This window comes from Apteryx mantelli, chromosome 5, assembly GCF_036417845.1.
Source record: "Apteryx mantelli isolate bAptMan1 chromosome 5, bAptMan1.hap1, whole genome shotgun sequence".
Taxonomy (NCBI): domain Eukaryota; kingdom Metazoa; phylum Chordata; class Aves; order Apterygiformes; family Apterygidae; genus Apteryx; species Apteryx mantelli.
The window spans coordinates 54,096,928-54,122,163 of NC_089982.1; the positions used below are offsets into that span (position 1 = coordinate 54,096,928).

Sequence of the window (25,236 nt, forward strand, 5' to 3'; positions counted from 1 at the left end):
TCTATATGTAAATTTATTAACATAAAATCATAAGTGTTCTAAATTATTACATTGTTGTGTTAAACTGTCCAGTCTTAAAATAGAAAGCATGCTACCACTAACTGAAAAGCTTTTTTAGCTCCATAGCCAACCAAGTTTCTCTGTGGAATCAGTATCTTCAAGGAAATATAAGTATCCTAAACTTTGTTATTCAGAGACAAAAAAAATCAAAACCAGTTTCATGAAAGGAAGAACAATGATATAGCTAACTTTGCCCACCACAACAGGAATGCAGTATTTTATCAGTGAAATTGTCCATACTGCCATTGTCCTCCCTACTGTCATTTCGCATGTCTCAAAAATTCTTTAGGTGTCAAAACAAACTAATGAAAGGCAACAAGTAGCAGACCAGTAACTAATGCCTATTTTTCTTTTAACAGCTAAGAAAACAGCAAAATATAGTTTGTTTTTAGAGAGGCATCTAAACACAAAGAGAACAAGTCAGGAGATGTTTACAGTTAATGTCTACTAAGAGATAATAGTCTTAAACTACAAATGGAAATTTTTAAGAATAGGGTTCAGTCTTCAGTGATTAGAAGGAAAGGCACATTTACATCGAGTGGTCAAAACACAGGTTCACTTATCTCCTGTTTTCCATATAGCAAACACTCATGTGTTACTTTTTCAGAAGACTAAGACTACTGCAGTGAAACAACAGTAACTGTTGTGGCATTAGCTGTAACGAAGAGTTTAAATTACTTTTGTAGAATAGACATATCACAAATGAACGTGTCACTTTCTATTAGAAAAAAAACAACCAAAAAGCCCTACCTATGTAAGAAAAACCCTCCCAAATTCTTGATTCTATATATATGAACTGTAAAACTTTAATACTACATATAGAATATTTTACCAGCCTTCTAGAAAGAAAAAAGACTGACTACATAGTTCTCTTTCTGCACTGTCTCTAGTTACTGCTAGTTACTGCTCCTATTTGGCTTAAAAAAAAAAAAAAACACAAAAAACCAAAACACATTTAGTTTAAATGGAAAGAACTGTCATAGAAAGTAACAGTTTAACAGAAATGCTGATAGAATCACTTAATTTTCAGTAGACTAATTTACACAAATATAACAAATTTTATCCTTTTACCCGAAAAGCAGCTTTAAAACATGGCACCGTGGTTTTCCATGTTTTATATTTTTCAAATGATTACCAAATTAAATATATGACAAAAACAATTTTTTTGTTTAACAGCCAGACCAACAAAATTACCTTGGGATGATGGAAAGAAGCTGAATTCTCTTCTTACATACCAATACGCAAGTCAAAATAATTATGTGCTATCTCATTGTCTGAATATTACGGTTGTGCTGATCCTCTGCAGCCCAGTGGCATTCAAGCTAATTCTTCACATAAGATTTACATTAACTCAATTTTTTGGTAGAGCTTGTAGCGACATAACTGATTATTCCTGTATTTGAAGTTTAATAATATATTTTATTTCTGATGCATAATTATTTTAGCACTATTACATAGAAACATGCTTTTGAATAAATGCAGGCTGTAAGCATGAGTAAGCAACTGTAAGCAATATTGCTGCAAAGTCTGCTTTCTGAGAAGAAACTGCTTCAAGGCCACATTACAAATGCAGTATGTGTAATCAATCATAATCATACAGAATCAGGAGAATCTGCAGATAATGCAGCATTCAAGAAATGTCATCTTACTTTTTGATCACTGGTAACATTTGGAGACGATGTTGAGGTTCTTTGCTCTGTGAGAAATCACACTATCTCAGGTACTGCTGCTTAAATTTCCCTTGAAACACTTAGAAAAGCATTTGCTAAATTTTCAGACACATATTTTAACATTATCTTAAGTGCTCTGTGCTACTATAAGAATAAAATAACATTCTGCAAACAAAATTTTCAAGACATGCTTAAACTTAACTCATGTCAGTACTTAGATGTGCAAAATCTTATCTTCTGCTCCATTTCAGGCAATCTACCTTTTCCCTCTAACTAAAGCCAATGTCAGCATTTCACCCTCCAGCTTAAAATAATTTTAAGCTGACGTGAGTGCCACCAAAAAGAGCAGTACCTCCCTAAACACTCAATACTCTGCATGCCCTCCTTCTGGCACTTCTGCTTGCTTTGCTAAGTGTCACATTGGATAAGGGAACTGATCTGACTGAGACCTTTTTGTTTTGATGGTGTTATTTTTTAGCTAGATAAATTCCTGGATCCTTCCCACAAGTACAGTATTTGTTCATTTGTTCCAGAACTTAGGCCACAGGAACTTGCAGCTTAGTGGAAAGAAAATATCACCTTTTTCAGCAGCAGGGTGCACCTATTTTGGGCTCAACTGAAGGGGAAACTGTAGGCTTAAGCATCATTTTATTCTGAGGAATAAAAATACCATTTTTATTTTGAATTTTGTGGTTTCATGTAAAAGAATCAAACAAAGCTGTTTCTGCTAAAGATCTAACATGAATTAAAACAAATGTATATAGAACTTAATTTACTGTATTAGATTACTGGTCTCATACAAAGTGTCCAAATAAAACCTAGGCAGGATCTGGTGGCAGAAGACTCTAGACATACACCCAAGTGAATGGAGAAATAAAACTGTCTTTGGGAATAATATTACTTTTAGTCCATATTTCTTGTTTCCTTCTTCTACTACTGCTTATCAATTCATGAAACATACAGTAATTGTCTCTTTCATATAAATCTTTAATTATTAGAAATTAACTAATATGTTAATTAAAAAGTCAAGATATTCTAAAGTATGACCTCAACCCATACCTCTTCAGGCACTCATTTAAGGAATTCTTCCTAATATATAATCATGAAATATTTTTATTTCTCCCCAATATTAGCAGATGACAATCTACCGAGGCAGCTATGAAAATTTTAGGGACACTGTAACTTGCTCTCCTAGTATCCCTAGTATCAAATCTAACACACACATCAACAAGACAGAGAAAGTAGATGTTGAAAACCTCAGGGAAAACAGCACTGATGAAGTAGTGAGCAGGATTCAATAAGATTCCAATTTCTATTTGAAGTTTTAGGAACTTACACAGACTAAATCTCTCAGTAATTATCAACAATCTTCAAAAACTTTCATGAAAGTACATCTCTCTGATGAACAAAAGAAGGGAGGTTTTTTTATGCTTCTGTTTACTAATCCTCTTGGCAATCCTGTCTATTAATTACAATGATCTTGTATCATGTTATAGCTCTCTGCCTTTTAAAAACTGGACACAGCCATTTCCCTCAAGCTGAATGTCACGAATCTCCCAATAGCAGTATTATGAGAAATTTATGAGTAGCAGGTTAGTGTCACCTGCATATGCATACTGATCTACTTAAGTTAACAGAACTTGCAGGGAGAAAAAAATATATAGCCCTACAGCTGAAACCAAGAATCTAGCTGATATCCGTAATTCCCATCTTTCCAACTTCACAACTAAAGAAATAAAAGAAAGTGGTAAGACTTAGGTTCATCAGTATTCATAGTGTTTTTATTATCTTTTCTGTGTTCCCACAAAAATCTAAGCATTTAAAGTGGTAATCAAACAGCTCACAGCTCTTATCCTTCCACCCCTTCCTCTCTCAAACTCTACTACTGTGTTGCTCTGTGTTCCCCCCGCCCCCGCCACCTTACCGTGCTACGCTACACCCCGGCAGAGGCATCACAGAGGGAGCCGACCCAACAGTACCGTTTTGGGGGGCTGTTATGCACAGCCTTGGCTTCCATCTACCTTCAACAAAACCAAGAGCAGAAAGTGTGCGGCTCTTGTGAGCTTGCTTTATTTCAGCCGACAAGAAAAATAAACTGATCTTGGCCTATTTTCTTGCTGCTCTTAAAATTCCCTAAAACAGAAATATATATGCATGTACACTTACCTAATTCTCACACAGACAAGATATTTTAAAACAATTTCTAAAGTAGTTTAGATAATTCAGCACTTGTACATAAACCACCACCGGACACAAAGGAAACTTTTAGAGGGAAACATTTTCCAGAAGCAAATGCATTCTAATGTCAGCTTATCAAAACATGGAGAATAAAAATTCAACTGAAGACCAAATAGTAACTTGGCAGGGAACTTTTTCTGAATGGACAGTATGACATTTCAATTACGTATGCTTCTACTGTAAATATATGCTTCAAATGTATTTATGAACAGTCTAAAAGATCTGGAAAAAGGCCCACAAAGTTTCAAAATTATTATATGCAAACAAAATTATAATGACGATAATGCTTTTTCACTAATATAATGTATTTTAAGGACTTAATATAATTCCTAAAAATTACTTTCTGGAAGTACTGCATTTACAGAAGACAGTCTAAAGCTGCATGTTTACTATGGACACCTGACATTTGTAAGTCAATCAGCTGAAAGCATTCCTTCCAGAACTTCATTTAGAGGGACAGTCCTGTTGCGTACCACCACCGGCCTCTTTTACACAGCTTGGATCCTTTGCCCTATAGTTGGCTATATTCCAAATGTCAAAGTGATTTTTTTTTTTTTACATATAAAACACTTCTGCACATGTTTGTAACTTTATGATATATAATGTCCTTCCTAATTCACTTAGGAATTATTTTCTCCCTTTATTCACAGCAAACTTGAGGGAAGCAAGTTTATGCTTTCTACCAAGTAAAATTACTGTTCAAAACTCTTTCACGTTTTGGGTTCATCCCTAGCATACTGTGTCTATCAGCAGAGACAACTCAAAGAGCCCTGAAAGCCAAGTATTCTCACCAAAGGATTTCAATGTGCTACTCAGACTTCCTTAAAGCATGTTTTAACCTCCATTTCTGGTCCCATATTTGTCTTACTAGCAGTCTTATCTCAGAGATATGGTCTGGCTGAATTTGGTATAACGCCAACTAAACTGTATGGTCACACAATGAAATCCATGCAATAACTCTGCATTGCCGTAAGATGGCCTAACATTAGAGATGAGCATGCAGTAGTTATGTCCTCTAAAACTATTGAAAATATCAACACATAGTAATGCTATGGATCAGGTTCAATGGAAATAAATGCACAAGGTGAAAAATGACATCATTACCCTTTCTATTAAAAAACACAAAAGAAATGTTCCTTGCCAAGTATTAGTGTCATATTACATTAAGTCAGTAATTCAGAAATTTTACTCTGTGGCAAAAGATCTAGTTTTCCCATGGAGATAAACTGAAATGCCATATACAGGATTTGCTGTTTGAAAATTAGGAAAACTGATGCCTACAGGCTGATAAAGCTCTGCAGAAGTAACCTGACAGAATCAATTATGAAAAGCCAGAACAATACTCCAACTTTCAGCTCCTAAGAATATCTACAAATAATACAAAATATTTTACAAAACAAATAGGTAAAAATGTGTTGTGCGTGCAAGTGTATATGAGGCATAAACCTCCAACAGTATCACATAAAACAAAACTTTGCGGTGTCCCAAGTCAAATCTGTGTTCTTCTGCTTTTTCCAACTGACACAAAGGTGAGACTATTTTAGCTAAAGAAGTCAACATTTACTGCTAAAAGTATTTTTTGCTTGCAGTCAAAGATATGTTATGTTACAGCAGTTTAATCTTTAACTGATTTATTTCAAGAGAGTGAGTTTCTTTGAATTTTTCCTTCCAAAGTAATCTGTCTTCCATCAATGAGAATCTGTGCAAATTATTAAAATAAAAAGGTTTTCAAAGCAATGCTGTTCCTTACTTCCTTCGTTTATATTTGACTTCAGGCTTATTTAATATGCTCCCATGTAGATAAAAGTAGCACAATTTTGTTTTCATGCTGGGTGGCCAAAAGGTTAAACGTCAAGTTCCCAGTGTGGGAAAATCCCAGAGTAGACAAAATTGTTTTGATGCTTAGTGAAGTTATATTTCTAGCAGACTACTCAGATGTAGCACAGCCAACAACTCTATTAGTTGATCCCTCTTCTCTGAGATAAGGGCATTATTATATTAAAATATTTACAAGTATAGGAGGCTGGAATGTATTTAAAATACTGTAAAAAGGGCCCTGTTCAAATACAATTCCTTTACTGGAAATCCTTGGGGTAAAAATTTTACCTATCATCACAGCTATTCCAGAAATCCTCCAAAATAAATATTATGCTACAATATTCTCCAACAGTCTTTCTTATATTGGTTTCACACAAAAGTTACTTAACTTCTAGCAGTTCTTCAAGAAGCTTCAGTTGGTATGTATATCCTGCTATACATGTCCATATGCTTCACTGTGGGCAAGACTAAAACATACTAGTAGCTGGATCTGTCAGTCACAAACGTGTCATCTTCTTCTAATATCTTGAAGAACACCGAATTACTGCTGGGAAGCAAACATTCCTTTCTCTTCAGCTGTGTATCACCTTGGCTGTCACTACAGCTGCTTGGCAAGTAGCATCCTTCTCAGGATGATGACAGTGAGGACTTTCAGATATTATCAGCCAAAGAGCTAACCACTTTCTTACATTTGGCAATTGACCTGCTACATGAAAGGCATCATAATACTTAAGAAAAAAGGTTAGCTATGAATGATCCTTGTACAAATGATCCTTTTACACAGCATCCTCTTTAAGCAGGCAGAAGAGCCTACTCCCTAGGGGAGTTCGCCTTACTTTTTGGAGTTAACATCTTGTTCTTCATTTCACAGAGCTGGAAATATATGATGTAATCCACTTAGAAATTTGCAGCCTCAAATAAACTTGACCTTTTGAGTATTTTCACAAAGAGACAGTTTCACAGTACTGCTGAGATCCTAGAATAAAACTCTAGAAACATCCAAAGTATGCAGCTTCTTTCTGGAAATGAATGTGCCTTCAAGAAACTTGATAAAGTAATTACTCTTTGTCTCCTCCTTCCTTCCCTCCTCCCCCTTTTAATTCCTAAATCACCTCTGAAGGAAGCTATTCCCCAAGTACATTCAGTAAAAAGGACTGAAAATAGGGACATGGAGCTCACTAACATTTTACAACGAGAATATGATTCTAGAAAAGATCTCTCTGGAGCACTAAATATGTCATTAATGGTATTCTTAAGAGAAACTCCATAAACTGTAAGAGATGACAGTGGAAACTTGGAAGTAAGGAATGTGAAAATAAGGAACTAAGGACAAATATTAATTCTCTTGAGGAATTCTGATACTGCATTACTGATACTGCATGGTCTTCTAACATTGCTACATTGCTACAAACATGACACAGAGCTGTTCTGGCAAGGTAAATACTTCATAAGCAGTATGTTGTCTAAAACCTTCAGGATCAGGGCCCTTCTTGGGTCAATATTGTTCTCAGTTGCCAGTACAGAGAATCTACTCCACATCCAAATAACAGCTCTAAGAGTTTCCTGTTCTGCATTAGCATCTCCTAGACTTAAAAGGGGCTGTCTGTCAGCAGACCTCACCCAGTCGACACCAAAACCTTCACATACAAAACCTGCAGGTCTGAGGGCAGAATTTGACTTTGGTGTCGAAGTGGTATGTGAAAGTGAACTGGGAATTAAAGGCTTTGTGGGTATTGGTGACAAATGCAACAGCAAAACAGTTGCTTTATTATAGCAGCCAAGATTTTGTTCCATGTAATCACATACAATTCCCAAGTCCTCAGGACTGGAAGTATTCACAGAAAAGCATATGGGAAGAGGGACTCCTGCAGGGAGCCTACGTTCATGTTGCTTCTGTAGTAGATCTTACCCCCTACCTCCAGTGATAAAATATTTGGTCAAGATAGTATTTTTTGCACTGACCACATGAGATTTGCTTGCTCAGAAAGTCTGCTAGGTCACTAACACCATGTTGATGACATACATCAGAGCTTACCTGCCTTCTAGCAGAGCAACTGCTTGTTCACTTGTACATAAATTCACAGTTATGCTGCTCATCAAGTTTCATATGGTATGAATTTCATAAAACAGGAAGAAAGATCTGGACACCACTCTGACACTCCTTTGCTCTAGGAGACCTAAACAGTTTTTTTCATTATTTTGAAATTATATACCTCATCTCTGAACTGGCCAGGAACGTGAAAGTGTCCCATCAACATCTGTGTAATCTTCAGCTTTAGGCCTGGAATCTAGAAACCCTTTTAAATTTCATTGGTTTATTATCCAAAATACTAAGGCACCAGTAAAATATTAGATGCCATCAGTAGAAGAAAGCAACCAATTATCAAGGTAAATATTAAATCCTTGTATTCTTAAATATTCCATCACTACTGACAAGCATTATTTGGATTCGGTGATAGAATCTGAAGAAAAGTAACCTGTAGAGATACTAGCTGGGCCCAGTATGACTCTGGGATACGTTCACAGGCCATATGAACATTATCTGGAAGCAGGCGACCCACAAGAAGACAGTCATTCTTGGAAAGTCAAAACATAAACTAGGTTTAAAAAAAAAAAAACAAAAAACAAACCTCCCCCCCACACCCTTTTTATTGTTTAGAGGGATCAGAAACCTCTTCTACTGTCTGCTGGAGCTGCCTAGATGAAACAATTTTGCTTATTACACACTTTTACAAAAAGTCAACCAAGAAGGAGTAAGGAAGACAAGTACCTTGGAATTAAAGAGTAGATATGGATGAGACAGCTATAGCTATCTTGAATGCTTTTGATCACTTTGAATATTTGAATATCTACTCTGATATCCCCAAACCAGCTGTTAACTACTAAAAATTAAATTATTCATTATCAATTAATGTTTCAGACCAGATTTTGTTTGTATTGAACCCAAGAACTATGGGAAGAGATAGACATTGTTTTGCCCATATTAAAACTATTTGAAATTTGTTAAGAATCTCTAGCAATTCTGTATTTTGAGAAAAGGATTTCCAAGCTTCACAAGCGGTGGTCACTTTAGTACCAAGAGCAGGTTTTTCAGTGGTTCTGTTAAGAAGTAAATAAGTTATCAGTCTATGAAAACCTTCATCCAAAGGTACCCATTCTGTCAGCTAAGTCCTCAAAAATTTCCATCTGCTATATGGTCATCTCAGGTCAGAGCCCCAGGGATGAGGCAAAAAACACTGCGTGTAATTGCTTCTACCAGCTGCTATAGAGCTATAGCACCAGACACCAAGACTGAGAGCAAAGACACCATCTGCCTCTTGCTCCTAAGGATCCAAGTAAACCTGCAAAAAGCAGACTGCCGGAGGGAAGATTAGGAAGAGGCATGCAAACAGAAATACTGGGATAAGGCAGAAAAGTCTGGATTGGCTAGAAGGAAGAAAAAAAAAAAAGTCTGGATGATTTGCCTTGGAGGAAGAGAAAGCAGATTGAGACTGGAAATGAAATGGGGAACTAGGGAAATAGGAGAGGAGGAAAGAAAAACTTGGAAAGACCCAGAAGATAGCATCAGACTTTGTGGATCAGGAATAAAAAGGAAATGTCTTTGACTTCTCCTCGACCTTCCAAAAGCTGGAGAAGATCCCGAGATACTTGAGCCTCATCTTTCTTTGTTGATCAGTACATGATATAATTGTGAAAACCTCCTGGCAAAACATCTCGTTTCCATCAAACTCATCTATACAGAAACAGCAGGTTATCATTCTCCAGCAATTATTCCACACACACATACTCTGCGGTAGATCCTAATACCACTGACACTTACCTGACTTCTCATGATAGAACTTCCTATTTCAAAAGCTATTACACTTTTTTAACTATTAAACTATTAAAATTGCTAAGCTCAGCACTTAAAATTAGGAATTAATAATAAGTCCCTCGGGCAACATAAATTCAGCCTTCTAGTAAAGGACATTACAATACAACCCAATTACACAGTATTTCCTGTCCATTCTACGCAAATTAAACATGAAATCTGCACATTTTTTTTTCCATTGGATGATTCCTTTGGGGATGTATTTAGAAACCTGTAAGGAAAGAGGTGGTGTCTATACAAACTGTCCCTCAATCTACTGCTACAGTTGAAGAGCGCACAGTGAACAAGAAAGGGGCTACACCCCTGTCTCCATCACAGAGTCCACTGGGCAAATCATTTCAACTAATGGTTCCCAAAAGAAGCCCACAAATCATCGTATGTCTGGAAGGAAATCCTAAGCAGTGTACAGGTCACAGATGGAGCTCATGACCAAAGGAACTTCCTCTTGGTAGTTCACCACCTGGATCCCATAGTCTTTCTCTACCTGTGGTCAGCCAGCAGTCTCTCTCTACTGCCACACAAGTCCTTCAGAAGCACTGTAGTCAACAATATAAAAAGTACAGGAATCCAGTAATTCAAACCAAAAATCCCACAGCTATTTGATCCTCATTTTTGGGTGTGTGACTTGTAAGGGTATTTTTCCAGGAATGCTGAGCACTCAGATCTGCAATTTGAATTCAATGAGATCACCAGTGCATAAGCAAGAGTTGCAATGCAAAGCTAAGGATTCTGAGATGTCAGTCTCTATGCATCTTAGTTTGGCCACACAGAGTGTATACATTTAAACTTTATCCTTCAAATTTTTTTGTTATCCAAACTGAAAAAGGAGTTAATTACAGCCTCTTTCCACACAGGAGCATAGAAATAAGCATATTAATATTTTTCAAATGCTACAGTAACAAGCACCACGAAAAAGGAAAAAAAAAATCTCTATTCAGAACGGGATATGAATAACATGACATTTTTAACACAAAAGACTGTTTTTAACCATACGGAATAACAGGATACTGAAGAACTGCTTGCTCAGGAGATGCTGTCCAATCAGCTCAATACATTTTTTTATTTCCTGTAGCCTCCTTGTTTTGCATGTACTCATGATGTATAGTCTTAAGGGTTTCAAACATAACCTTAATTCTGACATCTGAACTTTAGAGTTTGCAAGCTCAGTGTTTTTCTAGTTGTGTGTGTAGAAATACATAATTACACATTGCAGTGAATTTATTGACTTTTCAGAGGTGCAGCTGCCATCTTTTCCCTCAAAAGCAGCTTTAAAAGACCAAACGGGTAACTAGAACAATGTGATTTTCTGCCCAACCAAAACAGCATGAAAGGCTGAAATAGTTTGTCTTAGGTCCTCTGTGCCCTAATAACATGCTCAAGACAAGTACATGAGTAATCAAAAATATCTGGCTCAACTTCCCTTCATAAATGATGCTGCCTACAGAACTTGCCTTTTGGCTAACAATTCAAGGCATAAGAGCTAACAGCATTCATATTTAAGTCTGAGGACCCTACCTGCAAAAATGTAGTTCCTATTCCCGCACGTTTTGCAACATAAACTTGATCTACAGAAAGCAAACCATTTGCACTGCTGATCTGCAGTCTGAAAAGATATCATATTGACAAACTGCCTAATCAGGGCTCCAGACATTTTTTAAAATATGTAAATGCTTTTATGAAAAACAAAACATAATTATCATACGCTAAACATGGCACTGTGCAGGAGTTTCTCCCGTATCATGGGATATTTCATTTTCAGAGTCGATGTGTCAACTGTTTTGGATCACACGTGGTTAGTTCACTCATGCATTGAAGAATTAGTCCACGGTAAGTGCTACTTATTAGCGCCACGCATAACGTTATCAGTTCTTACGAAGTTCTGCATAATCCTGCCATGCTCCACGGAAAACTTTTTGACAGAAAGATAATTGTTAGGAATATAATAAACTGAAAGACAAGTTTTCACCATCCGCAGTGGCTCCAGCTGCGATGCTCTAACGAAAGAAGAGAAACCCGGCTGAAGGCGGCCCCGCCGCGGGACACCGGCGCGGGCTGCGCACCAGGCGCGCGGAGCGGCGCGGGCGGGCAGCGCTCCGCGTCCGGCGCCTCCCCGCCCCCGCCGCCGGCTCGCCCGCGCGGGGTGACTCTGCGCGGGGGCCCGCGGGCGGCTCCGCGCTGCCCCCGGCCCCCCCGCCCGCGGCCCCCCGCCCCGCCCCGCCCCGCGGTCCCCGGCCTACCGGCTCCTTGGCAGCGGCCGCCACGGGGATGGGGAGCAGCGCGCGGGCCCGGCGCGGCCCGGCGGCGGCCTGCTCCCGCGGGGGCTCCCGCCGCCGCCGCTCGGAGAGCCGGTACCCGGCGTAAGCGGCGAGCGCCGCCGCCGCCGCGCAGCCCAGCTCCCGCCGCCCCCGCCGCGCCGCCGCCGCCTCGCCGCCGCCCCAGAGCCGCCGCGCCGGCGGGGCGCTGGGCGCGGGGCGCGCGGCGGAGCCCAGGCGGCGGCGCCAGCGCAGCAGAGCGCGCAGGGCGGCCATGGCCGCCGCTCCGCCCCGGTCCTAGGCGGAGGGCGCCCCCCGGGGCCGCCCGAAACCTCGCGAGAGGCGGGGAGGGGCGGGCAAGCGGCGGCCCCGGGCCCCGGGCCCCGGGCCGCCCCCCTCCGCCGCCGCCGCCGCCGCCGCCGCCCCGCGCTGCTGCTGCCGCCGGGGGGGAGGGCGGGGGGTGGCCGGGCCGTTGCCCTCGGCAGCGGCCTCCGCACGGCTCCGCGGGGCGAGTGTTGGTTGAAGAGCGGCTGGTAACGGTGCGCGGGCGGCGCCGCGCCTGTCGGAGGCCTGCGGGGTGGGGCGTTTCGGCGGCGCCGCCCGCGCGGCCGCGTTCCGCCCGCCCAGACCCTCCCCGGGCCGCCCGCGGGCGTCTCCGGTCGCAGCTCACTTCGTGGCGTCTTTGCGGTGCTCAGGCCGCAGCCCCAGCCTTGAGCCGCTGTGGATGTCTTCTTCCCACGTTTCAGCCAATTTTACTCTTTTCCCTGAATCACTGATGGCCCTGATACATTATTACGAACCAGACCTCAATCTGTTAAAAGGTTATGCGATCCTGTCCGCATGTTTCAGAAAGTATGTAAGGTAAAAACCATCTTAATAAGTTCAGACGCTCTCATGCCTTTTCCATTTCTCAAAAACATTTTGGTGGCTACTGTATTGCGTTAAGGGAGAGCTGTGGCTATCTTTGACAACCAGCAGCCCAGCAGTTCATGCAACTGTAAGCATGCCCATCGCTGAATTACCTCGGACAGACGTCTGGAAAGGCTCTTTGGGGAACTCAGCTCTCTGGAGTGAATGACAAGAGTTACTGTATTTCCTTCAGTATTTTAGACTGCTATAAGCCAATTCATCTTTCAAGTAATTCCTTTGGCTTTGTCATTCCCATGCGATACAATCTAATAAAATTATTTTTTGTTAGTTTTTAATGTCAAGTGCCTTGTTTGTAAGTGTAATATAGGCACATTCATGAAGTGAAAGGCTTGCCACCCAATCTGAACTACATCTCTCGACTAAACGATACAGCACTGAAGAACAATATTTAGGTGTCAAGGCAATGTAGTTTTGAATACTCAGCATGACTGAAACTCAAGCTTTTTCCTGTAGTTACATAAATAAGGTTTTAGAGGTCTAAACATCAAATCTGGAAACTTTTGTTGAGTGTGGCTCTTGGATCTTTTCAGATCTACCTGCCTGATCAGGAGACATGGTTCACCAACAGAGTACCTTTCCTAAGTAGTCTAGTTTTTCCATTTAATTAAAAAGAACTGTAGGGCAATGTAGTGTCCCGAAGTGAGTCTGTTTGCTGAATGACTCATCAGTCTCTTAAACTGTAGACGCAAACCATGAGTTATCTCCCTGTTCACATTGTTGCCCAGAAATTGGCATCTTCACCCACAATTTAATGACTTTTCAATAACACCTTTAGGCTAATCTTTTGTTCACTTCAAAAAAACCCAACACACATCTGTAACTACTTATGTCTTCTCTGGTGAGGTGTTTGGTAGGAACACAAGTGCAGTTTATTCGTGCAGTAGGTCAAAGATTGTAAGCTGGCTGCACAGTTTATGTCCGCAGATTCAGAGACCATCTAATTTAAATAAATCAAGGTGCATTTTCTTCAGTGACCCAGTTAGCGAACTAATATAAAAGCTATCAAATGAGACGTTCTAGTACAAGTTGATATATATGGAAAAGGTCCACTCTTAATGCATGTAACTGGATGTGAATGTGTGCTCACTGTCCAGCTTCTCTATCCCATGCCATTTACACAGGTATTATTCACGTGTATTCACAGAAATATGGAATGAAAACCATGCATCTTAAAAAAAATGTGCATTTCTGTCTTCAATTAAAGAAATAAAACAGATAAACAATGAAGATGCCTGAAAAATAGAACTTCCTTTCTGTTGGAAAATTTTCATCATTTTTCCCTCCTGAGTTTTTGTACTATGTGTAAATAAATCCTTACACATATATACATATATGTATACATGCATACGTATGTGTAACTGTATCAGTTCAGAAGAAGAAGTTCTGAATCCTTTTAATGTAAAAACATTTAATTCCAATATTCTCTCTTAGAATCCCTCTGTCCCCCTCCTCCCCAATCTGATATTCTGAGATCAAACTGTTTCCATGTTGGCTGTTAATCTGAAGTGAAACATTTGGTTTTGATCCAGGTTAACATTAATTCTGTATCTGTCCCATATTAAATTCCTTGTGTCCTTGTTGATATTCTCTATTCTGTGGTTCCTCACGCCTCAGTTGTCCCTTTTTCTCTGTATTTGCCCAATCTTCTGGGCACCTAGTGTATGCCTAGCAGATAAATCTTGTATCACTGAATCTTTTTGAATAAAACACAAAATAATTATAACATTCACCAAATTGTACAGTAAGAGATGCATGCACATTAATGGACAGTATTTTAAAGATCTCTGCTGATACCTAGGCACATTATATATTATCCAAGTTTGCCTGCCAATTATGATTGTGGGGCTGTGGGATTAAGTTTCACAGGCTTTTCTCCTCTTTCATGTATTTGAACAGAGTGGGGCTACTGCTGACTCAAGCTGCTATAGAAGGAGGCTCACCTTTGGGTTGGTATTATCTTAGCTGACAATTTGACAAAATAAAAATTTTCACAAAAATTCCAGAAACTTTAACATTTTTTATTGAAAATGACTACCTTGAAGAAGAAAAATATTTTAGTTTGGCTGAAATGTTTTGATGAAAAATCAAAAAAAAAATTGCTCAAAATAAAATGTATGTATGTATTGTTTTTAAAAGGGTTGTGGTTATATCTTTTAGAGGGAAATGCAATCTTGATGTGAATGCAGAGGCTTTATTTAATACTACATCTACCAGTTATGTTACTTCAGTAGCCAGTTGCTTTGTTAAAAATATTCATAGTTTCCAGTCAAATTTTACCTTCACTGGATCTTGCTATTAAATTGGAGCCCATTAATGAAAGAAATTACCTCCCCAAATAGGTACTTGCAATTAGTGATCAAGTCACTTTTTTATGATTTTTATGGGCTCAGTAGGCCAAGTGTTTTAGTCTCTTCTTCTACTGTTTTTCCAAACCTTGATTCATTCTTCTAGCTCTCCTTTGAACATTCAGCATGTTCAAATATTCTTTTTAAAGTGTGGGCATCCAAGCTGTCTGCAGATGATTCTGTGCAGTGATAGTGCCACAAACCTATTTCTACTCAGTATTCCTTTCCTTATCTGTTCAAGGACCCCAAGCATTTAACTAGCCAATGCACCCCCATATATGTTCTACTGTGACTCCTTTTTTGACCCACTGCTTCCTGTAATACAGTGTAATCCTAAAATCCAGTCCTTTACTATATTTCAAACACTGATGTGACCTAAGAAGATAAATTTTTCATATATGGGGCTTGTGATTTGAAATGTGGGTTTATACAGAATTATCAGTTATGGAATAGCATGGAGGGATCAGAATTGTACGCAAGGACCCTAGTGACAGGGACCAACAGAAACCAAAGGCTGTCTACGTCTCAAAGAGAGCTAACAAACTCACCGGTGTATGTACATTTATCTTCCGAGCATCTTCTTATTCTAGTACTAGAGAAGTTTTGTTTATGCACCTCATCAGATTATGACCTGATTTGTACATCTCCATGTATAGAACTATTGAAATTTGAAGTTTATTCTGTTATTTTCTTCTTAGTAAATCCTGTACAATCATAGACCCTATTTTACGCAGACTTGGCAATGCTCCGAAAGACTCCCACTGTAGCTCCTCATGTTCTCCTAGTCTCGCTGAAAGCAGCCAACCATGTTTTCTTGTCCAAATATAGGAAGAATCTGGAAATGACCATGGTATACAGATATCTCCAGCTGTGTATATTCTTTTATCTTCTGCTCAATGGATTTTGTTCCACCCAATGTTTCCTTTCTCATATATTCATGACCCCCATTCATTCTCTTAGCTGATATTTTATTATGTCATTAAAATTTTATGGCTGGCATAGCACTGTTGTAAGAGAGTTTTAAAATTAATGAAGGCACAATAAACTGCAGGACATAAAGTTTTACAGCTTACACCTTTTTCTAACCAAGCTGTTTTTATACACACACACACACACACACATTTATATATATGCACACACACACATATATAATACATATACTGTATATTATATACATACATATAAAAACAGTTTGGTTTGATACATATACTATATCTATAGCATATGTATCAAAGTTTTCGGTCCATTGCTTTCTTCATTCCTTCGGTAGCCACAAGGTACTGCCTATGACAATATGCTATTCTTAGGAAATGTACAGTAATTATATTGTCTACAGAAGCCCTAACTACTTGCTGTGGAAATAAAAACTGGACCGCATGTATTTGTTCAATGACATTGAAAGTGCTGTCTCTAGGAAGTATACGCAAAGTCGATTAGATTGTACTGTATACTTTAAGTTGAATAATGTACTCTTGTAAAACACTCTTCAAAATTATTTAACTTCCCATGATATAGTCTCAGAAGGTGAAAAAAAACCCTTTAGTGTTATCTTTTCCTGTCACATGACTAGTGCAAACAACAAAAAAAATTCTTATCTTTTTGTTTCTTTTCTGGTACTTTATAAAATAGCACAACCGGTTTAGTGCCCAGACATTAAAGAGTCCGCTCAGAAAAGATCGATGTTATGTGGTCCACTCTACTTGAAACGTCTCCATTATATGACAGGAAAGAGTTAGCCATAAGGGTCTTCCAGTATGTGATGGCTGAGGATATTTAAAAAAACCCTTCTCTCCTGGGGTCGGTGGTGCCGTCTAAGCAGAAGAGGCCTCTCCTGGTTACGGGGCTCAGGGAGTACCGCTGGCGTCCGGGAACCTTCTCCCTAGGGGGACACCTCTCGGCTCAGAGGAATTTACCTGCTATATTCAGCTGCACCCTCTGAGTGCCTGTCCTGCAATGTAGCAGCTGGGATGGACTAATTATGGTTTGATCTTGACCTACTGTTCATGTCAATAAAAATACTTGATGCGTGTTTCAAACGTTTTAGGTAAATGTGAGTAATCAGTGTGCAGGCTACTTGAGAAATCGGTGCCATATAGTTTATTCAACTTTGATCTATTTCTTTGATTTAGCACTGCGATTAAGTAGATTTGGTTCAAAGAGAAAGCTCATTGGTTGATGTTTTACACTGATGTGATAATGTTTACACAGATGTGCTTTGAAATCTCGATTATGGTGGATTTTTGGGTCCCACCACATGACAGGCTCCTGTTATCTGAAAGGTAAAATAATATAACATCTATCTGTAACTGCCTTCAGAGCAGGTCTGCCTGTGCTCTCTTCTGAGGTGATTTATCTGATCATTGTATTTAGCATTAGTTTTTTTCTGTTTTAAATCCCTCCACAGTAAATCACTTGCTTTAAAGCAGCCCTTTTATTCAGGTGCACACAGGGGCAGTACTTAGGACTGCAATGATGAAAAGGTGTAGCATTACCTGCTTTAAAGCACCTGCCAATTAATTAGCCCTATACTCTCCACAGCAAATAAAGCTAAGCAGTCAAATCCATTTGATCTCCCAGATTTAGACTGTGACTGAAAAGACCATGGAGCAAGATTGAAGAACTAATCTTTCATGATTCTCTACAACTTTTTTTTTTAAATGAAACCTTAAACCACCAGGCGATTCTCCCAAACTTTTGAAAGAATTAACTATGAGAGATCTTGGAGTTTTATACCATAATACCTCATTTTAACACTAGCAAGGAAATGCATTGCACTTCTTAAACACTAAGATGGATCCCCCAAATTCATTATATGTTCCAAAAAAAGCAAAGGCAGCAAAAGTCAGGATCTTAGTTTTAATACGCCATTGTTTTATCATTGTTAATAATGAATATTTCTTCCAGGAACAAATCTGCATCCCTGAACCATTCTATCCATGGGCTGAAAAAAATGCATATGCTCACCTGGAGCAGGATATTAAAGTCCTAAATTGGATCAAAACACTGTAGAAAGACAGCAGAGTCCTCTCAATAGGTTATGTTATTGTTAATTTACTTGCCCACAGACTTTGGCGATGGGCCCAATGCAAAGCCCCAGAGAAGATGGTTTAGACGGGCCCTCTCTCACCCTCTTTCTTTCTTTCTTTGTTTGTTTGTTTCTTTCTTTCTTTCTTCATGTCTGCCTGTTTTGAAAATATTTACCCAGAGCACGGACCTGCCACTTTATGTCTTTAAGACGTTCTGTAGATATCCAAACGCTATAGATCAGCTTCATGTCATGCTAGTGATAAATTAAATACGGGGGAGAATTTGCAGAGGGGAAAGCACCTCCCTGACTATGCCAATTTCTTTAAAAATTCCCCTGCTTGTAAGCGAGGCGATAAAAGGAAAGGGTAATGCATGTACATTTTATTAGCGTTTTAGAAGCAGGGAGTAAAGCTGTCAGATCTTTGGTTTCTTTCTTTCATGTGTGTCTGGGCAGGTCTAACCCTCCGGTAACGCCCTTTCTCCGTCTTCCCTCCTGCCTCTCCTTGCACCTGTCCGCCGCCTCCCGGCCCGCTGCCCGCACCGCCACCGCCGCGGCCGCGCAGCGCCGCGCCGCGCCGCGCCCGGCAGCCGGCACGCCGCCCCCGCCCCCGCGTGTGCGCGCGTGTGCGTGCGCGCACCGCCAGGAGCTGCCTCCCCGCCGTCAGCGCAGATCAGAGGAAGGTGCGAGGAGAGGGGGAGCGCGGTTTACAATTTCAAACGCAGCCTCCCCGGAGAGGGCTTCATTAGCATATGTCAGGGCGACCGCCGTGTATATATACACACGCGGGGCGCGTAACCGCCGCCTGGCTTCGCTCGGCGCGGCTCGGCGCGGCTCGGCCCCCCGCGGCCCCCCGCTCCCCATGCGCGGGGCCCCGCCGCGCACCCCCACATGCCCAGGCCGGCAGCCGCTGCCCCCCGCCGCGCCCTAGCCCGCTCGCCCCGCGCCCCCATGGCTCCGCTGGCCGAGGTGGGGGGCTTCCTGGGCGGTCTGGACGGCCTGGGGCAGCCGGTGGGCGCCCACTTCCTGCTGCCGCCCGCCGGCGAGCGCCCGGCGCTGCTCGGAGACCGCCGGGCCCCGGCGGAGCGGGCGGCCCGCGGCGGCGGCGGCGGCGCGGCGGCGGCGGCGGCCGCGGACCTGGCGCACTTGCAGGGCATCCTGCGGCGGCGGCAGCTCTACTGCCGCACCGGCTTCCACCTGCAGATCCTGCCCGACGGCAGCGTGCGCGGCACCCGCCAGGACCACAGCCTCTTCGGTAGGCAGCCGCCCGCCGCGGCGGGGCGGGTGCATGGGGCGGGGGGGTGCACATGTGCCCGTGCACGTGTGTGTGTATGTGCCCGTGTGCGTGTTTGTGTCTGCACGTGTGCATGTGCACCTGTATATGTGTTGCATGCGTGCGTGTGCATGTGCACGTGTATGTGCACCTGTATGTGTGTGCACCTATATGTGTGTGCATGTGTGCGTGTGTGTACCTGTATATGTGTGCGTGTGTGTACCTGTATATGTGTGCGTGTGTGTACGTGTGTGTGCATGTGCACCTGTATGTGTGCACATACATGTGCGTGTATGTGTGTATGCATGTGCACCTGTATATGTACATGTGTGTGCATGCATATGCATGTAGATGTGTGTGCATATGCACGTGTGTGTGTGTGTGCACCTGTGTATGTGCACATGTGTGAGCATGTGCACACATGCCCCTGTGAAGGAGGTGTGATGCTGGTGTGCTGGGGCAGGTGGGTGAGAGGCTGGGCTGATCACTGGCTGCGCCCTCCTGCTCAAAGACGTCAGAGCGAGGGTGCAGGAGAGGGCTGTGCACCCTGTGCCGGCTGTGAGACCCCCGTGTGTGCCCAGCTCAGCCTGTGCCGGGTGCGTGTGAGCGCAGGCACACACCTGTGGGCTTCATGGGGAAAGTGAAAGATCGGGTCAGTCACAGCGCTCTGTATAGACTAGCTGTATTGCAGTGTCTTGAGTCTTTATAAATTAATACAGATCATGGACTAAGTCGCTCTGACCCTTTCCTCTGCATCAGACTGCTTTGTTTTGCAGAGCAGAAAGTTGAAGCAGGGAGGCCTGAAATGCCTCCTCTGCTCAAATACTTAAAATGCTTCATGGTACTTTCGGTCAATAAACCAAAAGGAGGAGAGGACAACTCGAATGTAAATGTTTACTGCAATATAAGAGTAAATCCTAAATAATGGGTGTAGGAGCTGAGCATCTGAACAAACCTGCTGTTGTCAACTACATGCGAATTTTTGTGTGCATTGATTTAGCAGTCATAAAAAGGTGATTAAAGAGTTTCCTATCATCTTTCTAATAGTCAAAACAATCTGCTGGAATGGCTCTTAATTGCTTTTATAACACATGGATGCTTTCAGAAGTGAAAGAGCAGTAGTCAAACAGAAAGTTCTTCTCAGAAGGAAGATTTCCTACAGCATGTAAACATGAAATAAATCTTTGCTTAAAAAGAAAAAAAAATTAGCCCCAGATCAAACATTCATTGGGCTTTTTAGAAATGTTCTTCCTTTATGCTACCACTATTCTCTGCAGGTTTGTCTGATGTGGTTGCTTTGTGGGTTGAATCACCTGCTTATTATAGTTTTGAAAAAGGGTGGCTTTGAAAATGATACCAGAAAGACAAAATACCTCCACCTCTTTTTATGGGATTTTGTGCTTTAGGAACTGGAAAACCTATGATGATTTACACGCAGTAGGATTTTGAATGCTTACTCTTTGTAAAGGATTTATTTCCTTTGCTGCTTGGTTATATAAATAAGAGACATGCCAAAGCGCAATTAAAATTCAAAACATTTTAAATTATTGTATAGTCCAGACAGTCCATCTGTCTTAGAGTGAAAAATGGTCCTGAATGAAAAAGAGTAGTCGCAAATACAGAAAATAGACAAAAAGACATAGTCAAACTCAAACACACTATTTAAACACTTTCCTGAGATTCAGATTTTTTTAAATGTAGTGTGGGTTTGTTGCTGCACAGCAAAACCTTAGGTATGATTCTAGAACAACTGCTTTTTGAGGCTTTGTTTATGTTGTTCACTTTCAAAAAGCCGGTTCACACATTCCCTTTCTTTCATATTTCATATGTAATGTAATCTGTGCATATCAATTGGTTAAATATGTTGTGCATATACTTGCCAAACTGCAGGCTTCAAATAATGCCCCATGCTCCTGATTACTTTGTATTAATATATATTATGTTTTGGACCAATGTAGTATAAATAGTGCTATAATTCAAACATTAGAAAATAAGCAACATAATTCATGCACATGAAAAGCCTGCACTGATGATAGCAAGTTGTGTCAAGAGGTGTGGGCCCATATGCTAGATAAGATGTCTGGCAAATACTTTTTTTTTTTTTTTTCCTGTGGGTAGATTCTGTTTTATAAAATTCCCATCTGTACTTTGATTTCCATTCAAATGGTCTGATAATGGAAATGTTTTTTTTAAGATAATGCTATAGAGAAGGTAAAATATATTTTGGGGTTATTCAAACCTATCTTCCAGTATTTGAGTGGGAAGTTCAGCAAATAGTCTATAGTCATTATAGATTGCAACTGTATAGTACTGAAGGCTTTAGCCTCAGTGATGAATGGAATCCTTTCTTATTCAAAATAAAAAGGTTTCTTTAAAGAATGTAGCATTCTTCCAAGATGTGACTTCTCAGACTGCTTTCCTGTGAAAGCTATAAACATTTCCATTCAATATTTGAAATTTCAGAAAATGTAAGCCACATTTATTATAAAAAATGTGGTTTTCCCCTTGCTTTCAACTGTATTTTGGATGTATTTCTTGATTTTTTTTTTATTTTTATTTTTATTTTTATTTTTTGTCACAGGTTGAATTAAAGCCATCTCTTTTGTTTTTTCCTTTGGGTGTATGTTCAGGTATCCTAGAATTCATCAGCGTGGCGGTGGGACTGGTCAGCATCAGAGGTGTGGACAGTGGCCTTTACCTTGGAATGAACGAGAAGGGAGAACTCTATGGATCTGTAAGTACTACCTTCGGGTCAGTTTGTACATGTTCAGGTTTTAACTACCTTACTAGCACTGAGCAAACACCTCAGGCAGCTAGCTTAGGTAATCTTCGCTTTCAAAGCATGACCATCTTTTCCTGTTGAAAAGTATGCTAAATTCTCAAAGCATGTGGTATTGGCTTGGATGCTGAAGATTTGATGGGAAAATTTTCTCTGTCTTAGATTAAGAAAACTGAAAAGAAATATTCCTCTTGAATTAAGACAAAAAGAGCTATTTAAACTAGCTATTTAAAAAGCCTTTAAGTTGCCTGGTATATAATTTTCTTTGTAAGTACTAACCCTGCAGGACTGTCATGGTCAGCACATATTCTATCATTAAAAATATTTAATGCATGTGCAAAAGAGTTAAAAGGATAGCTATGGAACAAATCAACAATTAATATAATACCCTGACTTACTTTACGTGTAGCCTAATGCACCTTTATAAATCAACAGGTGATACTTCCAGGTACCAGCTTTTTAATGTAAAAGCATTCTTTCAAGTGTTGGGGGGAAAAGAAAGACAATACCATATGTCACAGTTGTATACCACCGTTATTTGCAAAATCTGAATGGGGCAAGAGTACCAGCAGTGCCTGTTGGTCCAAATGCTGGAATATTTGTGTCTAAGAATGAAAACAAGCTTGTACTCTTTAGTTATCTGATCCTAATGAATAACTTCAACCTGACACTGTAAAATATAAGCTTTGATTTTTTTTTTCTCTTTTTTTTCCCAGTACTAATACAGTAATAATGGTCTTGCACTCCTTCCAAGTTTTAAAATGTCTTGAGATAAAATATTCTGTCTCTCCTCCCAGTTAATGCCTCATTGTTTTAGGGCATAGTTTTTTCACCAGCAAGTAGATATTTCAAGTTCATCACTGCTGTTTCTATTGCTTCTGGGACCAACTTATTTATAGTTTAGCTATACCTCATATTTCATATTGAAAGTGATGAATACTTTCTAAACAGAAAGGAGAAAAGTGTGTGTTATCAGTATTTGTGACTTTATGGATCATCGACATCCTTTCTGGGTTTTGGCCTAAAAGTATTAGTATTAAAGGCTTTCATGGTATTTGGTGTTCTGGTTGAATAAAAAATGGTGACCTGCTGGCAAAGTTCTTGCACTTACACTGGACCATACAGCTTAAACTGAGGTTATGATAGCTTTCCTTTGTGTCATAACAGTATTTCTCCACAGAAGGAAAGCAGTAACCACCTACTATTTGTTGTGGTCAGTCCTGTTTAAAATGTGAGAAGTAAAGTATACCACAAAGAACACTTTCCAGTACCTTGCTGATCTGTAACGTAGTGCCTGAATCCATCCACCAGATCTCTTTTCTAGAAAGGGTAGATACCCCAGGACAGACCTCTCTGTAATACAGTTCCTGGAGGTCAAGTGAATTTTAGCTAAGTCGTACATGAGGAATGCCCTCCTAGAGGGAGTCATATAACTGGTGTTCAAATCCAAAACTGTGTATGAAGGGGTCCACTTTTCAAATGAGTAAAAGATAAGTTAGCCTTCCAAACTCCATTTCGTGTCTACATACTCTTTTGGGGTTTGATCTGTTAACATTTGAATGAACAGTAAGGCAGCACAAAGCCTAAAATATTTTGTTTACTTTTATCATGGTTTTTTTGTAAGTGTGTTGAGGTATTTAGTCACTGATTGCTGAAAATGGCTTGACTTCCTATTTTTCTTCTGTTCCTTTCTGTAGGAGAAGCTAACTTCTGAGTGCATCTTCAGGGAGCAGTTTGAGGAAAACTGGTACAACACTTACTCATCCAACGTGTACAAACATGGAGATTCAGGGCGGCGATACTTCGTAGCACTTAACAAAGACGGTACCCCCAGAGATGGGGCACGGTCCAGAAGACACCAGAAATTCACACATTTCCTGCCCAGGCCCGTGGATCCTGAAAGAGTTCCAGAACTGTACAAGGATGTGTTGGGATACAGCTGAGGAGGGGCAGAAGTTTGGAAAAGACCCATCCCGGAGATGTTTGATCTTACTACTTCATCCGTGGCAATACCAGCATGGAGAATTTGCAGAGCTCTGCAATCCTGGCTTTGAAGAAGCTGCTTAGTGACAGCCAAGCCTCTATTTCCTGGCATTCTGATTTAGGAGACAAAGCCTTAAAGCTCAGAGCAGACCAGCCTCACTCAAATTTGCTGAATTGTCCAGTAGCCAGTGGGAAGTTGGAGTGTGACTTTTTTTAAATACCAGACTCCTGCCTGTTTTGTCTGGATTACTTACTGTCTATAAATTAGCAAAAAACTACCTACAGCGTCTGGATCAGAGAATAGCTGGAAGAAATAGTAAGAAATGAACTGTAAAATAGTGATAAATCTTGAACTGTATATGAAGCTGTAGTGGCTCCACTTCAGTGATGGACCTTAGATGTCAATGTATCACAGTCAGAGCTGGAACTTTTCTTCATAGGATGGACCTATTTATACATCTCCAGATAGCATATATTTATTTTATATATTTATTTATTGAAGAGTTTATTTTTTACTGGGATATGAAGAGAATACAAGCCCCCAACCCCAATGAGAAATCATTTACAGTGCCAATATTTAGTAGTGTCTGAGTAGTGTCATGATGCAGAAATGACATTACATTGCAATGCATCCAAACCCTGAACATTCAGATTTCATTGTTTATCAGTTATAGATTAGGTTATATTTTATGCACATACCATTGCCTCATGACTCTCCTTATTTTGGAAAGAACGTTGGTTACTTTTGACCTATGAGAGTGCCTTACAGATCTGTACTGAATTCAAATGCACATTTGAAAAGGGAATTAAAAATTATTTCACTTTATTGGGTTTATTGTCTTTTTTTAAGTGAAGAGTCTCTTAGCACACTATATATAGCATTGCAAGCATGCAACAATTATAAACAGTGCAGTTATCTTAGAAGAGCAAGCTGTATTAGCTCTTAAAATCTTGATTCAAATCACAGGGTGCTTGATGTTTTTTGCTAAATG

The 25,236-nt window shown here is 40.4% G+C and overlaps 2 protein-coding genes across 3 annotated transcripts in view; one reads left to right on the plus strand and one right to left on the minus strand.

Moving 5' to 3' along the window:
- Positions 1-12,185, minus strand: part of MICU3 (mitochondrial calcium uptake family member 3) — a 56,669-nt gene extending 44,484 nt beyond the window's left edge. For both annotated transcript variants that reach the window (XM_067298019.1, XM_067298020.1), the window contains exon 1: positions 11,895-12,185. In XM_067298019.1, coding sequence (XP_067154120.1) covers positions 11,895-12,185 — 291 coding nt within the window. The remainder of the gene's footprint in view (positions 1-11,894) is intronic.
- Positions 12,186-18,961: 6,776 nt separating this feature from the next.
- On the plus strand, positions 18,962-24,204 carry FGF20 (fibroblast growth factor 20). The gene is given in 4 exon segments (XM_013949421.2): positions 18,962-19,104; positions 19,106-19,464; positions 22,113-22,216; positions 23,959-24,204. Coding segments are annotated over 4 exon segments (852 nt in total).
- The last annotated feature ends 1,032 nt before the right edge of the window (positions 24,205-25,236 follow it).